The 12,021-nt window shown below is 39.4% G+C and overlaps 1 protein-coding gene across 3 annotated transcripts in view; it reads right to left on the reverse strand.

The window, feature by feature from the left end:
* The window catches only part of col2a1a (collagen, type II, alpha 1a), a 28,890-nt gene that overhangs the window by 6,261 nt on the left and 10,608 nt on the right, over positions 1-12,021 (reverse strand). For all 3 annotated transcript variants that reach the window (XM_042004086.1, XM_042004085.1, XM_042004084.1), the window contains 34 exons: positions 11,893-11,994; positions 11,406-11,483; positions 10,873-10,917; positions 10,682-10,735; positions 10,356-10,409; positions 9,907-9,960; positions 9,704-9,757; positions 9,545-9,598; positions 9,420-9,464; positions 9,178-9,231; positions 8,996-9,040; positions 8,815-8,868; positions 8,469-8,567; positions 8,307-8,351; positions 8,092-8,190; positions 7,935-7,988; positions 7,735-7,842; positions 7,584-7,637; positions 7,319-7,417; positions 7,107-7,160; positions 6,812-6,910; positions 6,612-6,665; positions 6,453-6,506; positions 6,304-6,357; positions 6,013-6,066; positions 5,336-5,380; positions 4,985-5,083; positions 3,039-3,146; positions 2,866-2,919; positions 2,706-2,759; positions 2,530-2,583; positions 1,904-1,957; positions 1,709-1,816; positions 1,488-1,541 (listed from right to left, as the gene is read on the reverse strand). In XM_042004086.1, the coding sequence (XP_041860020.1) occupies positions 1,488-1,541; positions 1,709-1,816; positions 1,904-1,957; positions 2,530-2,583; positions 2,706-2,759; positions 2,866-2,919; positions 3,039-3,146; positions 4,985-5,083; positions 5,336-5,380; positions 6,013-6,066; positions 6,304-6,357; positions 6,453-6,506; positions 6,612-6,665; positions 6,812-6,910; positions 7,107-7,160; positions 7,319-7,417; positions 7,584-7,637; positions 7,735-7,842; positions 7,935-7,988; positions 8,092-8,190; positions 8,307-8,351; positions 8,469-8,567; positions 8,815-8,868; positions 8,996-9,040; positions 9,178-9,231; positions 9,420-9,464; positions 9,545-9,598; positions 9,704-9,757; positions 9,907-9,960; positions 10,356-10,409; positions 10,682-10,735; positions 10,873-10,917; positions 11,406-11,483; positions 11,893-11,994 (2,250 nt within the window). The remainder of the gene's footprint in view (positions 1-1,487; positions 1,542-1,708; positions 1,817-1,903; positions 1,958-2,529; positions 2,584-2,705; positions 2,760-2,865; positions 2,920-3,038; positions 3,147-4,984; positions 5,084-5,335; positions 5,381-6,012; positions 6,067-6,303; positions 6,358-6,452; positions 6,507-6,611; positions 6,666-6,811; positions 6,911-7,106; positions 7,161-7,318; positions 7,418-7,583; positions 7,638-7,734; positions 7,843-7,934; positions 7,989-8,091; positions 8,191-8,306; positions 8,352-8,468; positions 8,568-8,814; positions 8,869-8,995; positions 9,041-9,177; positions 9,232-9,419; positions 9,465-9,544; positions 9,599-9,703; positions 9,758-9,906; positions 9,961-10,355; positions 10,410-10,681; positions 10,736-10,872; positions 10,918-11,405; positions 11,484-11,892; positions 11,995-12,021) is intronic.

The raw sequence follows: 12,021 nt of genomic DNA on the forward strand, positions 1-12,021 counted from the left end.
TAATGGTGGCTGGATCCCATTTATATATTTATGTGACATTTTTAGGGGGCTGTTGATGATGTGGGTCTGGAAAGCTGAGCCTGACATGTGCAATATGTGATGCAACACTACAGTATATCTGTTCATCTCCACAGTAAGAAGGAATTATGTTGGGATCAAAGGCATCTCTACTGTTTTTTATTTAAACTGTTAGGTTTGAACAAAAAACTGGTCCAATTTATCATTGTAAGGAAAAAATATCCAATAATACTTGGCTGATGCTTCAGAAAAAAGATTATTGTAACTGTTTGTTGATCTGATGATTATTCAGAGTTCACTTCTGAACAGTGGGAAGATCATGGAAAACAAAGTCTCTCTGATCCAGTTTGCACCCTCTGCCCATCAGGCTCACGCTTTAGACAGCAAAAGATGGGAGTAACCGCCATAAATAGTTGTTTACTCCAAGTATAGCCTGACTACTAAACAGTCACTTCTTACGTTTTTTTGGAAGCTGTTTATTTGTTATAATAAAAGGGTAAAAATGAGGGTTTAAACATAAATATTGCAATGCATATATAATAATGTGGAAGCTTTATGTTTTATTACAAAGAGATGGGTAGAGAAAGCTTGTGTCACTATTTCAGGCAGCAGGTCTTTATGCAGCAAAGTTGGTGCATAGAAGCTTAGATCAGCAAAAACAGGACAAGCTTCATTTTGACTGTGACCATTTAAAGAATCACGGCATGCCTTGCTGCACGTTGTAAGTTGGTATGTTATCCATATGAATTGTTGGACATGAACTGATCACAATCATGTAACTGTTTTGTCTCAACCTGAGCTGCTAGCTTATATAACCATAGTGTATACTTCTATTTTTGTTTAGGACAGAATCATACAGGATAATTATTCTTCTTTTAAGTTTTCTTTCATTTTGTTTCTTTTATTATGTTGTCCAACTGCTACAGTACTATCCTTTTTTCCCAGTGTGGGACTTTTGTGTTTATTCTTTATACCAAATAAGACTTGTCAATGCCTCCTTTATTTCTGTGCTAAACTGTGGACAGTGTTATATAGTTATCTGCTTTCTTGTATTGCTTACTGTATGTGATTGAGGACTGAAGCTTTTTCTAAAATGCTGTGAAACAACCAGAACTTTTGAGGAGCTGGTCCTACTAAATGAACATGTATTAACTGTAAATGAAGGCCGGCATAGGTGGTTGTACTGGAAAAGTTTGACTGATTGATGTCATACTGTCTGTGACTTCTTTGGTTTGACTTTAAACCGTACTTCTGCTTATTTAGACAGAGATGCTCTTATGAGATTTTAATGCTTAGTGTAATTTTCCTGTTTGAATAGAAATGTTTCGACTCCCCTCCCCCCCACCTTTTCTGAAAAATTAAGTTAATCAAGTTTCACTCTTGTAAACTCAGTTTAAACTGAGCTTAAATAATCATTCCTAGCTCAGAGTTACAAAATGTGATTTTGATGGTGTGTGCGAGTTACTTACAGGAGCTCCCTGAGCACCACGTGCTCCTTTAGGTCCAGATACACCAGTAGGTCCCTGAAAAAGAGGAACAGAAGTTAACCATCTGCATGCTAGTCTTATCCAAAAGCACATGTAGACCCCCGTGAGGCAAGCCTCAAGTTGTATGTTACTATCTGGTTTAAAGTAGACACAAGATACAGAGCATCTGGTTTAAGGACTTTATTTTGAGGTAAAATACTCACCACAGGTCCAGGAGCTCCAGATGGTCCCTGAGGTCCAGGAGAACCAGATTCTCCCTTCTGTCCGGTCTCACCAAGCTCTCCTTTGGCACCAGGCTGACCATCTGCACCCTTCACACATCAAATGGAAGAGAACTTTAAGCAAAATATCACTGGTAGAGTTTATTTCAAATGAATAGAAATGGTGGTGTTACTTACAGGAGGTCCAGCAAAGCCAGCAGGCCCAGGAGGACCAAGCTCACCACGGTCACCCTGCATCAATGCACAAAAACTTGGGATGATTTTTTTTTTTTTTTTGTATTTTGATTTTGTTAAGAAAAACAAAGACTTCCCCTCCCAAGAAAAAAAAAAACGTTCTCAGCTTACAATGAAATAAAAATAAGTAATCAAGAGAGAAAAAATATGTCAGCTAAAAAAACACATAAAAATGCTCATTACATGAGGCAAGCAATGTGCAATACTGCTTATTGACCCCAGCCAAACCATTTTGTTAATGTACTGCTTTTTGGTTTGCTAACAACAGCATTATAATCTGTTGAGGGGAAAAGGTGCCAATCCACCAAATGCGATGCAGCAGATTGTTTTATAATAAGTGATTTTATAACTACTCACAGACAGCACAAATAGATAAGATAAAAAAATAAGATAAAACTTTATTAATTCCACAATCGCGAAATTTGTGTTACTGCACCTCAACTACAGATACATGTTTGATCCCAACAGTGAGAACACATCTATTAATATCTCACTGTTGTTTTTTTTTTTTTATATCTTTTTGAATATATTTAAAACAGGCTCATCTCAGACTGGAAGATCAAACTTACAGGAGCACCACGAACACCTGGAGCACCGGAGGGGCCAGTTGGTCCAGTCTCACCCTGAGTGGAAGAGAAACCATTTGTAAAAAGCAATTACATGAATAACATATAAATCAATTTAGACTAAAATAGATCATGGTTCATCTCTTTATCATTGCAAAGTGTAACACTGTTATCTTTACCTTGGCACCGTTAGGTCCAGATGGGCCAGGTGGACCAATAGGACCAGTCAAACCCTGATAAAGACAACAGCACAGATAGAGAGGTAGGATTAAACACAGAGAATGGAGATGTAAAGGTAGAATTAATAAGGTAGAGGCTGAGAATTTATTTTGGACTCACCCTAGAACCATCCTTTCCAGATGCGCCCTCAGGTCCCTTTGCTCCATTATCACCCTGTTTAACAAAAATAAGACTGGGTTTTAATCAATAATTAAACTGAAACACATTTTTTCCTTAAATCAAAATATGCAGTAAGTCTGAAGTACTAACTCATGTAATAATCTGTTACTCACTCTGTCTCCCTTGGGTCCTGGGATACCACCAGCTCCTCTTTCTCCAGGCATACCCTGCAGGCCTGGGGGTCCCTGGGGTCCTGCAGTGCCAGCTGGTCCAATTGCTCCCTAATTAAAAAACAAAATCAGGATCAATAAGTCAAATTATTTCAAGTTTCCTTAGATCTAAATAATTTGTAGCATTTTGGTACATGCTCCAGATGTTGCATTGAACCTATTTTAAAAAGAAGTTGTGGAAAACCTTAAATATGTCCCTTTAATTTTTGCATTTTCCCTCTGTGACAAATAAAGTATTTTCATTAAGGTTTCAACTTTATTTATTCAGTTAGGAGGTTTCTCAAGGCTGCTGGTTACTGTTCAACCTGTCCACCAATGAATACATACTAGATTTAGTTCAACTCAGCTTTATCAAAGAGCAGCTTAGAAGCAATAAATGGAAAAAATGGAAAAATAGAATAAATAAAAACAATAAAAGAGCATAACTAGGTGAGTAGGGTAAAAACAAAGAAGTGGGTTCTTGTAATATCTGAATATTTTGTAGTATTTCCTGTATTTTCCTGTAGTTCTTTTATATACAGTCTATGGTATTTTAATACATTGTGTCTGTTAGGACAATCAAGTACATTTTCTCTCATCTTTAAGATTTGACATAAAAACTTAGATTACAGCAATATTTTATGCTCAAACTGGGAGCCGTTTCTACAGGAAAACAGCCTGACAACTAAATTCTCTGTGTCCTGCAGTAGAACAAAAACATCTTGTACATTTTTAGTCTACTATTTCATATTAATTCATGTCAAGGAATAAGTTTTGGGAGATTTCTTTGTACCTTCACACTAGCTGTGTCCCAATTCAGGGTCTGCACACTTCGAAGTGCGCAGACTACGTAGGCTACAGAGTGTCCTCCGTAGTCTACACACTTCGAAGTCTGCTTAACGTTCGTGAAATGGGACAGCCTACCTAGTCTACAAGAATTTCCCATAGCAACAACACAGGACGTTTAATCACTTAAACCTCAGAAATTACTCGTAGGAAACGTTAGTAGACGCTGAACACGGAGCGGCAACACCGACAGTTAAAAAAAAAAAAAAAACGGTTTGAGGCTCTGTTGTTTTCCAGCCGGTACACACTTAATTAACCCCTTAAAAGTATCTGAATATCAAATATTACCGAATTTTAATGTCACCATTTAACAAACATGCTTTAAATGTACTTGGTTTTGTAACGTTTATACTAAAGTGTAGTTAAAAAAACGAACTTTTTTTTAAAATAAAACTTTATTTAAACTTAATACGACTCTTCTGAGGTTGCTGATTCGCCACCGTCCGTCCTGTGCGCAACGAATTGTGGGAGAAAAGAGGCCGCGAAGGATGCATCACAAGCATCCTTCGTTTGAGGCCAAACGAAGTGCGGATTCGAAGGGTGGATTCGGAGGGTCCTTCAAATTCTGTGAATTGGGACAGTACTTCGCGCACCGCGATGACGTATGTGGCCGACGAATCCGCACTTCGAAGTGTGCAGACCCTGAATTGGGACACAGCTACTATCTACATGCTTGTGCATGCATGTTCTTGCTAGCTGTTCACATGTTGTTATTTTCTGTGCTAAGCTAACTGGCTAGTTGGCTTAACACAAAAACAGACAGCTAGCCTGTCTCTGTTTAAGGGTAACTAACTTCACCCCAAAGCACATTTAACACGCACTAATTAATATGTCTTAATTTGTCTGTTTGATTTGCTAGAAATTTGATTTTGGGTGAGAAAATTTTCTTTTTGGCATCAGTAATTTCTGAAGTCCCTGTGATGTTGCCAGGCAACCAATGAATCAGAAAGTCTTTGCCCTGAGCACGGAAAATATTATAAAATCCTAAGAAAATTAACCAGCGTAAAAGCAGATTTTTAATTGTGGATAAGGAGGTGATGATAGCTGAAAAGTCAACTGCTGACCTTGGGTCCATCACTTCCAGGTGTTCCAGGAAGTCCACGGGGGCCCTGAAGACCCTGTGGTCCAGCGCCACCTCTCTCACCAGGGAAACCACGCTCACCCTGTTAGAGGATAAAGAATTTTTTTTTTTCAATGAGAGATACAGTAAATAACTAAAGCTCAGTTAGGATGAATATAAAAATCCAGACTTTTTATATTTGGAACTAGCCAAGTGCATTGGAACAATACATATACACTACATCCAGTGTGTCCAAACTTTTGACTAATAGTGTATATGTACATTAATATCATAACTGGCTGTGCGCAGTTTACTTTGCACTGATAGGATTGCAGATGAGGACATGGAAACTCACTCTGGGTCCAACAGCACCAGGAGCCCCGCCCTCTCCAGGAACACCCTGCAGAGAAAGAGACAAAAGTTTAAAATGTGTTCTGTGGTAACAGATGGGGGTTATGTATAATTTTTCTTCATCACAAAGGGAAGCTGTATTGCTACAGCAGCTACTTCATATAAACTACCAACTGTTAATAATAGAACCAAAATGTAAGATCTGATCCCAAGTCAATGTTTCAAGATTGGATAACTCATTTAATTTGATGTGAAAAGTATTAAAGAGTAAGTTGGATGTTAACAAGAAAGTAAATAGTATTTAGAAATAGCATTGGGATAGTTAAGTAGCTTTTTTAGCAGAGATACAAGTAATGCTTTGAGTATTACAGTCAAGTAAAGGAACAATGTTCTACTAAACTGATGTTGTAGTTATCTTTGATGTTAAATGCATTTAGTGGCTTTTAGAATGCTAAACCAGACCACCTGATCACTATATTTCTAGCTTTTTGCCATAGCCACGACACATCTCACCAAAGTTGACCAGGTTTTTTATTCCTACACCAGAATTTTAAGGAATTTCATCTGGCATATGTCTTAGTATATGTGTAACAGGACACTTTTTTATATAATGGTTTGAAGGGGTTTGTGAATGCAGAAAGACCAACAGATGCAACAAGTCTGGACAGAATGACATCTTACCTGGTCTCCAGGTTTTCCAGCCTCTCCTGGGGCCCCAGATGGTCCAGGCAGACCCTGCCCAACAACACCAAAGGAGTTGGTGAAATTATATCTGTACATACAGACTAGATCTCTGACTGAAAGCTGACTATTTTCATGATTACATGATTCTGACGTGATTGTAAAGAATATTGTGATAGTTGTGCTGATACTGATACCTTTTGCTATTCAAACTTTAAATAAACGGCCTTTAATTTATGTTTTAGTTTTACTGATGGGTGTTTCAGGGGTTTGATAGAAAAATAAGCTCACCTGGAAGCCAGAAGGTCCAGGCTGTCCTTGCTCTCCTCTCTCTCCAGCAGGTCCCTAAGTTGATAGACAAAAATGTACATGATCAATGAAGCAGATTGTCAGCTGACTGTAAGACATGTCAAAACATTTAATTACCCTGAAATACTCACAGCAGGGCCAGGAGGTCCAGCAGCACCGGTCTCACCATCTTTTCCAGATAGACCCTGTTTAGAGAGGATTATTTAAATTATGAAAATGATGTAGACATGATTCATCAATTTCTGACTCATTGGAAAACATTGAGGTGCTTGTGGAACAATTGCACTTACTCTCAGACCAGGACGGCCAACAAGTCCCTTCTCTCCAGCTTTTCCAGGTTCACCCTGTTATAGAGAAATTCTGCTCAGCTTTGGTACAACAAACTTAACAAAAGTGGTATCATTCGAGCATTTATTCAATTATTTAGACATGTGTGTTGTAATGTAAAGTGTTCTTAATTTGCTGTTATAAAAACCCTTTACACACATACATTGGCTCCCTTTGGTCCAGGGAATCCCATCACTCCAGGCTGTCCACGTGCTCCCTGAGGACCAGGTGGGCCGGGGCGACCATCCTCACCAGCAGCACCCTGTTAAAAGCACAAATAAACATCACAAATCAGCACAGCAGCCAAAGAACATGTTGTATTAATCTGGGAGATGAAATTATGAAGTTCTTACTATCACTAAATGAAAACTAAGTAAAGGTTGTACACCAAAGGATTGTTGTGTAAGGATTTTAACATTGGTGTGTGTGAAATAAAATGTAGTGAATATATTGCTCACAGTGGGTCCAACTTTGCCTTGAGGACCAGCATCTCCAGGACGACCAGTGAGACCCTGTGAATGGACACAATAAGTGGATCAAACCTCAACAACACACCAAATTAATAATTATCTTCTAAAACCAGCTTCACAATATATGACTCGAGAAGACAAACAGGGACAAAAGGTTCTGGACTGGTAATTATTATAATTAGTAAATGAGTGAGACTCACTCTGGCTCCAGGGAGTCCAGGCTCTCCTGTGCGTCCAGGGTCTCCAGTACCACCTTTAGGCCCAGCAGCGCCTGGGACACCACGGTCACCAGGAGCACCCTGAAGAAGAGAAGACAAAGGTTTTTAACATGATCCACAACAATCAGCTGGTATGATATTATGATGGGCTTTACTGTTTTGCCAAAACACAATGTCATTCAGCTTTAAGTGTCAGTGAGACAAAATCAGTTCAGAGTGGTCAATAAATAGCTGAGGAAGGACCCACTTTAGCACCAGCCAGACCATCTTGACCAGGGAAACCACGGTTACCAGGAGCCCCCTGGAAACAGTCACAAAAAATGAATTAGACTTAGTGATTTTAACTACTTTATGGTGATGCTAGAAAATGACATGTAATGTTTGTCTATTTTACTTACTCTCTCTCCGGGTGGTCCAAGAGGTCCAGCAGCTCCGGGTTCTCCTCTTGCACCCCTCTTTCCTTCCTCTCCAGCAGGGCCAGGGGCACCTTGAGGACCAGCAGGACCCTTAAAAATATTAAGATATATCATTAAATTTACTTATATCCCAAAATATATTGTTGTGTTTATTGCACACAACTTAAAACTGAGCAACTCACAAGCTCTCCCTTTGGTCCAGCTTCACCTTTGAATCCGGGAAGACCAGGGTCTCCCTAAACATGACAACAAAATAAAGACAAGCACAACCGTAAATAATCACAACTCTAAAAAACATACATGTTTTTCACTGTTTCAGATCATCTCCAGCTGACTTACAGACTGTCCTTTGGGCCCCAGAGGTCCAGTAGCTCCCTGTGGTCCAGGTGGGCCACGAGGGCCAGGGAATCCAGGAGCACCAGCAATACCAGGGGCACCCTTCATGGAGAAAGACACAATAATATCAGAGAAAAGCAAAACATATGAAGTTAAACTTGTACAATATAAGAAATGTGTGGCAGTTAAAGAGTCACTAGTAAAGAAAGCAGACTTACAGCAGATCCTTTGGCTCCAGGAATACCATCAGTACCGGGGTTACCCTGTACAAACCCAGAAGAAGAAGCATTAAAGTACAGAGTGCCAATAATGAACACATATGGTGTGAAATGATAAAAAACCAAAGTCTGGATGCTCAGGATAATTGATTTCAAACAAACCGATGCTCCAGCAGGTCCAGGAGATCCTGGAGTGCCAGCTTCTCCACGCGGTCCCTGTTGTCCTTCAGCTCCTCTGGCACCAGTTGGGCCAGCTTCTCCCTGACAAAAAAAGACACTGATTTTACGATTCTCATAACAAAAACATTGTACGTTTTTAATCAGAGGAAGTTGGCTAAATATTAAAGGACTTGAAAAGACTCTTGCTGAGAAGTTTGTAGAATGTAACAACAGAATTTGTAATGATGAGTGCTACAAGAAGCAAACACAAGCCTCTTATCCAGCAGTTAGCTCCGTTATTGCTTTATTTTGAATGTATAAGGTCTAAAACTGATCAGGATGATCAAACCTTGGCTCCTGGAGATCCTGGGAAACCTGGAGCTCCAGCAGGACCAACTGGCCCCTGTAAAAAGAACAGAAATCTTCAGATAAGACTTCATGTCTGATCACTGTCACTGTTATATTGAAGGTAACAGAATTTCAAATGTAAAATAATTTGGATGAAATAGTTTGAAAATGATGATACATACAGGTGGACCAGCAGGACCAGGCAGGCCATCATTTCCACGGGCACCCTAAAGAGTGAAAAGACGGGACACTCAGCTCTGTGCATCATCGTTAAAAACATTTCTAATGGAGTTAAAATGACAAGAACACCAAACTAGAAATATGTTTTTGTTTTTGCTAAAGTAGATAAGAATGGGTTACTCACTGCAGCTCCAGCAGCTCCAGGACGTCCTCTCTCACCAGGCAGACCACGTGGACCCTATGACACAGGACAGGGTTATTAATGCAAATTAATCATTAGAATCTGGATATATAAGCATTATATAGCCACACAACCTGCACAACTGAAGCGAAATCCATGCAGAATCACATCCAGAATGTTCACATAGTTTTAAATAACAAAACTCAGTGTAACATGGCAGACCAGATAAAGCAGAGAAGACTCACCATGGGTCCAGGGGCACCATTTTCTCCAGCAGCACCTGCCTCGCCCTGATAAGATGTCCCAAAAAATTAGAAGATGTGCACAAGGACTAGTAGATAAACAGGTGAATCACAACAGGTGTATGTACCTTTGCCCCAGCAGCACCAGTCTCTCCCTTAGCTCCATCCAGACCAGGATGACCCTACAAGAAAACAAGACAAACTGCATCAGGACAGTATCAGCAGCTAAGCTTAATGAATGCAGCTGATCAGTTTCTCCTGTCAAGCATAAAGGTTTTAGCACTCACTCTGTGTCCTTTGATTCCAGGAAGTCCAGGAGTTCCAGGGAATCCACGAGCTCCCTGAAAAACACAGACATGGTTTTATTTGTTTTATAGATCATTTTCTTCTCATGACTTTTGAATGTTGAGTAATTATGAAGTTAGGAAGAGAGAGATAAAAAAAAGAAGAAAGAAAACAAGCAGTTATAGAATGGTCAGTATTTCCTCACCTGAGGTCCTGCAGGTCCACGCTCACCAGGTTTGCCAGGTTTGCCAGCTTCACCCTAAAAAGAAACAGGAAGTGTGATGATTATTTGCTGAAGGAGTGTGGCTGCATCATGACATGTTGCTGTAGTGAATTTCATGTGGTGTTCCGCTACAGTGTTTTCCTATCAGACAGACAGCGCCCTCTGGTGGTCTAAAGAGTTCATAACGGCAAATACACGAATGCAACAACAAATAGAATAGCCTGCCAAATTAAAAAAAAAAAAAAAATCAAGAGTTGAGTTAAAACATTTCATTTTTCACTTGAGAGAATAAGAAGACACCCCCCACCCACTCCCACCCAAAAAAAAGAAAAAAAATATTTGGCTGGCAATGGAACTTAACTTGATTTTGATTTTGTGCCTATAATTACTTGAAGTTTGATTTCTCAAGTAGATGAAGCATCAAAACTTACATCACTTCCTGGTTTTCCAGAAGGTCCAGGTGGTCCACGGGGTCCCATTGGCCCCTGTCAAACAGCAGAGGGAAACTGATTTAAAGGCAGTTCTCTACAGGCTCCACAGAGACAATTCAGATGGCTTGTATGATGCAAAATTTGGTGGTAGAATTTTTTATATCACTGACTCATAGATGCGCTTAAAATAAACTTATGGTGTAATTTATAATTAGCATATTTTCAGTAGAAGAAGGTGCTGTTGGTAGACATTTCTACAGATGTTACCGACTGATGTCAGTCTGTGAGACATACAGAACACTTCTGATTCTGATGCTAATACTTACAGCTGGACCAGGCTCTCCTGCCTCTCCAGGTCCACCTTGGAAACCTTGTGGCCCCTGTTTTTTTTAATGGCAAAGCATTAAGAATTTGCTTTTAAACAGCAGGTCAATAATTCTTCATATATTTTCATATTAGCTCTTTAATTATAAAGTCAAATCTCATCATGAGTTAGAGCTGTAATGTATGTACTTACGGGAGCTCCAGTAGGTCCAGGAGGACCACGGGGACCCATAGGACCCTGCAGTGACACAAGACATACAAACATTGTTAACCTTGCACCCTTATTTTCTGCATTTTGTGGAAAATCAATAAATTGACAATAATTAAACTGATTAAAATGTTGATTATTCAGGGCTACAAAGAGCAAAAAATTGTTTTAATAACTGTTTCACGAGGAACTGAAAAAAACATTAAAACTATCCTTATGGTTTTTAAGTAGTTTCAAAATCTGTTTCAAGGATTTAAATTATAATCCTTTATGTGTCTTGAAATGACATATTCTTTATGCTGTCATTCTAAGATCAACTCACCCAAAAAAAAAAAAAGATTAAAACTCTTTGTTGAAATTAAACTATTTGGCCACAAGATGGCAGCATCGCCTCTAATTTTGTAAAGCATAACTTCCTTTTTTTTTTTCTTCTTGGCAGCAGATAAACTGCATTCATTCTGACAAAAGAAAACCAACAGATACTCAGATATTCTGCCCTGTAAGATCTTTCTTCTTACCATTGGTCCCTGCATCACACCCATTTGAGCACCTCCTGCCTTCTCATCAAAACCTCCAGCCATCTGGGCAGCAAAGTTCTGAGAGCACACAAAACAAAGAAAGAACATAAGTAAGTTTAGAAGCTTTAACTCATGGGGCTACATGGGCTAGTGATACAGTTTTGAATGTTTCTTCATTAGCATGGCAGAAGATGCACCTGGAAAAATCTGCACCTGCTCCCTGCAGCTATCATGTTTCATGGATGACATAATTTTGTGCTTTTGGATCAAGTTAAGCACAGCCCAGGTGCATTTCAGGAAAAATAATTATCACCATTTTTATTTCTCTTTTATTTTACAAAGAGAATAAAGAACTAATGGAAATATAGTTATTGTGATGCTTGTTCATTTAAACATTTAATCACTGCACTGTGATGTGTGTGAGGGTTGTAACACTGAACATCTGGAGTTTAATCTGAGGGAAATGGATCTGTGTCTTTAGACTTACCCCTCCGAGCCCTGGTGGTCCAGGTGGTCCAGGTGGACCAGGGGGTCCGGTGTTGCCAGGGATGCCAGGTTCACCATCTCTCCCACGAGGTCCAGAATTTCCCTGAGAAAAAGAGAGAAGGTTGTTTTC

This window comes from Melanotaenia boesemani, chromosome 13 (genome assembly GCF_017639745.1).
Source record: "Melanotaenia boesemani isolate fMelBoe1 chromosome 13, fMelBoe1.pri, whole genome shotgun sequence".
Lineage (NCBI taxonomy): Eukaryota > Metazoa > Chordata > Actinopteri > Atheriniformes > Melanotaeniidae > Melanotaenia > Melanotaenia boesemani.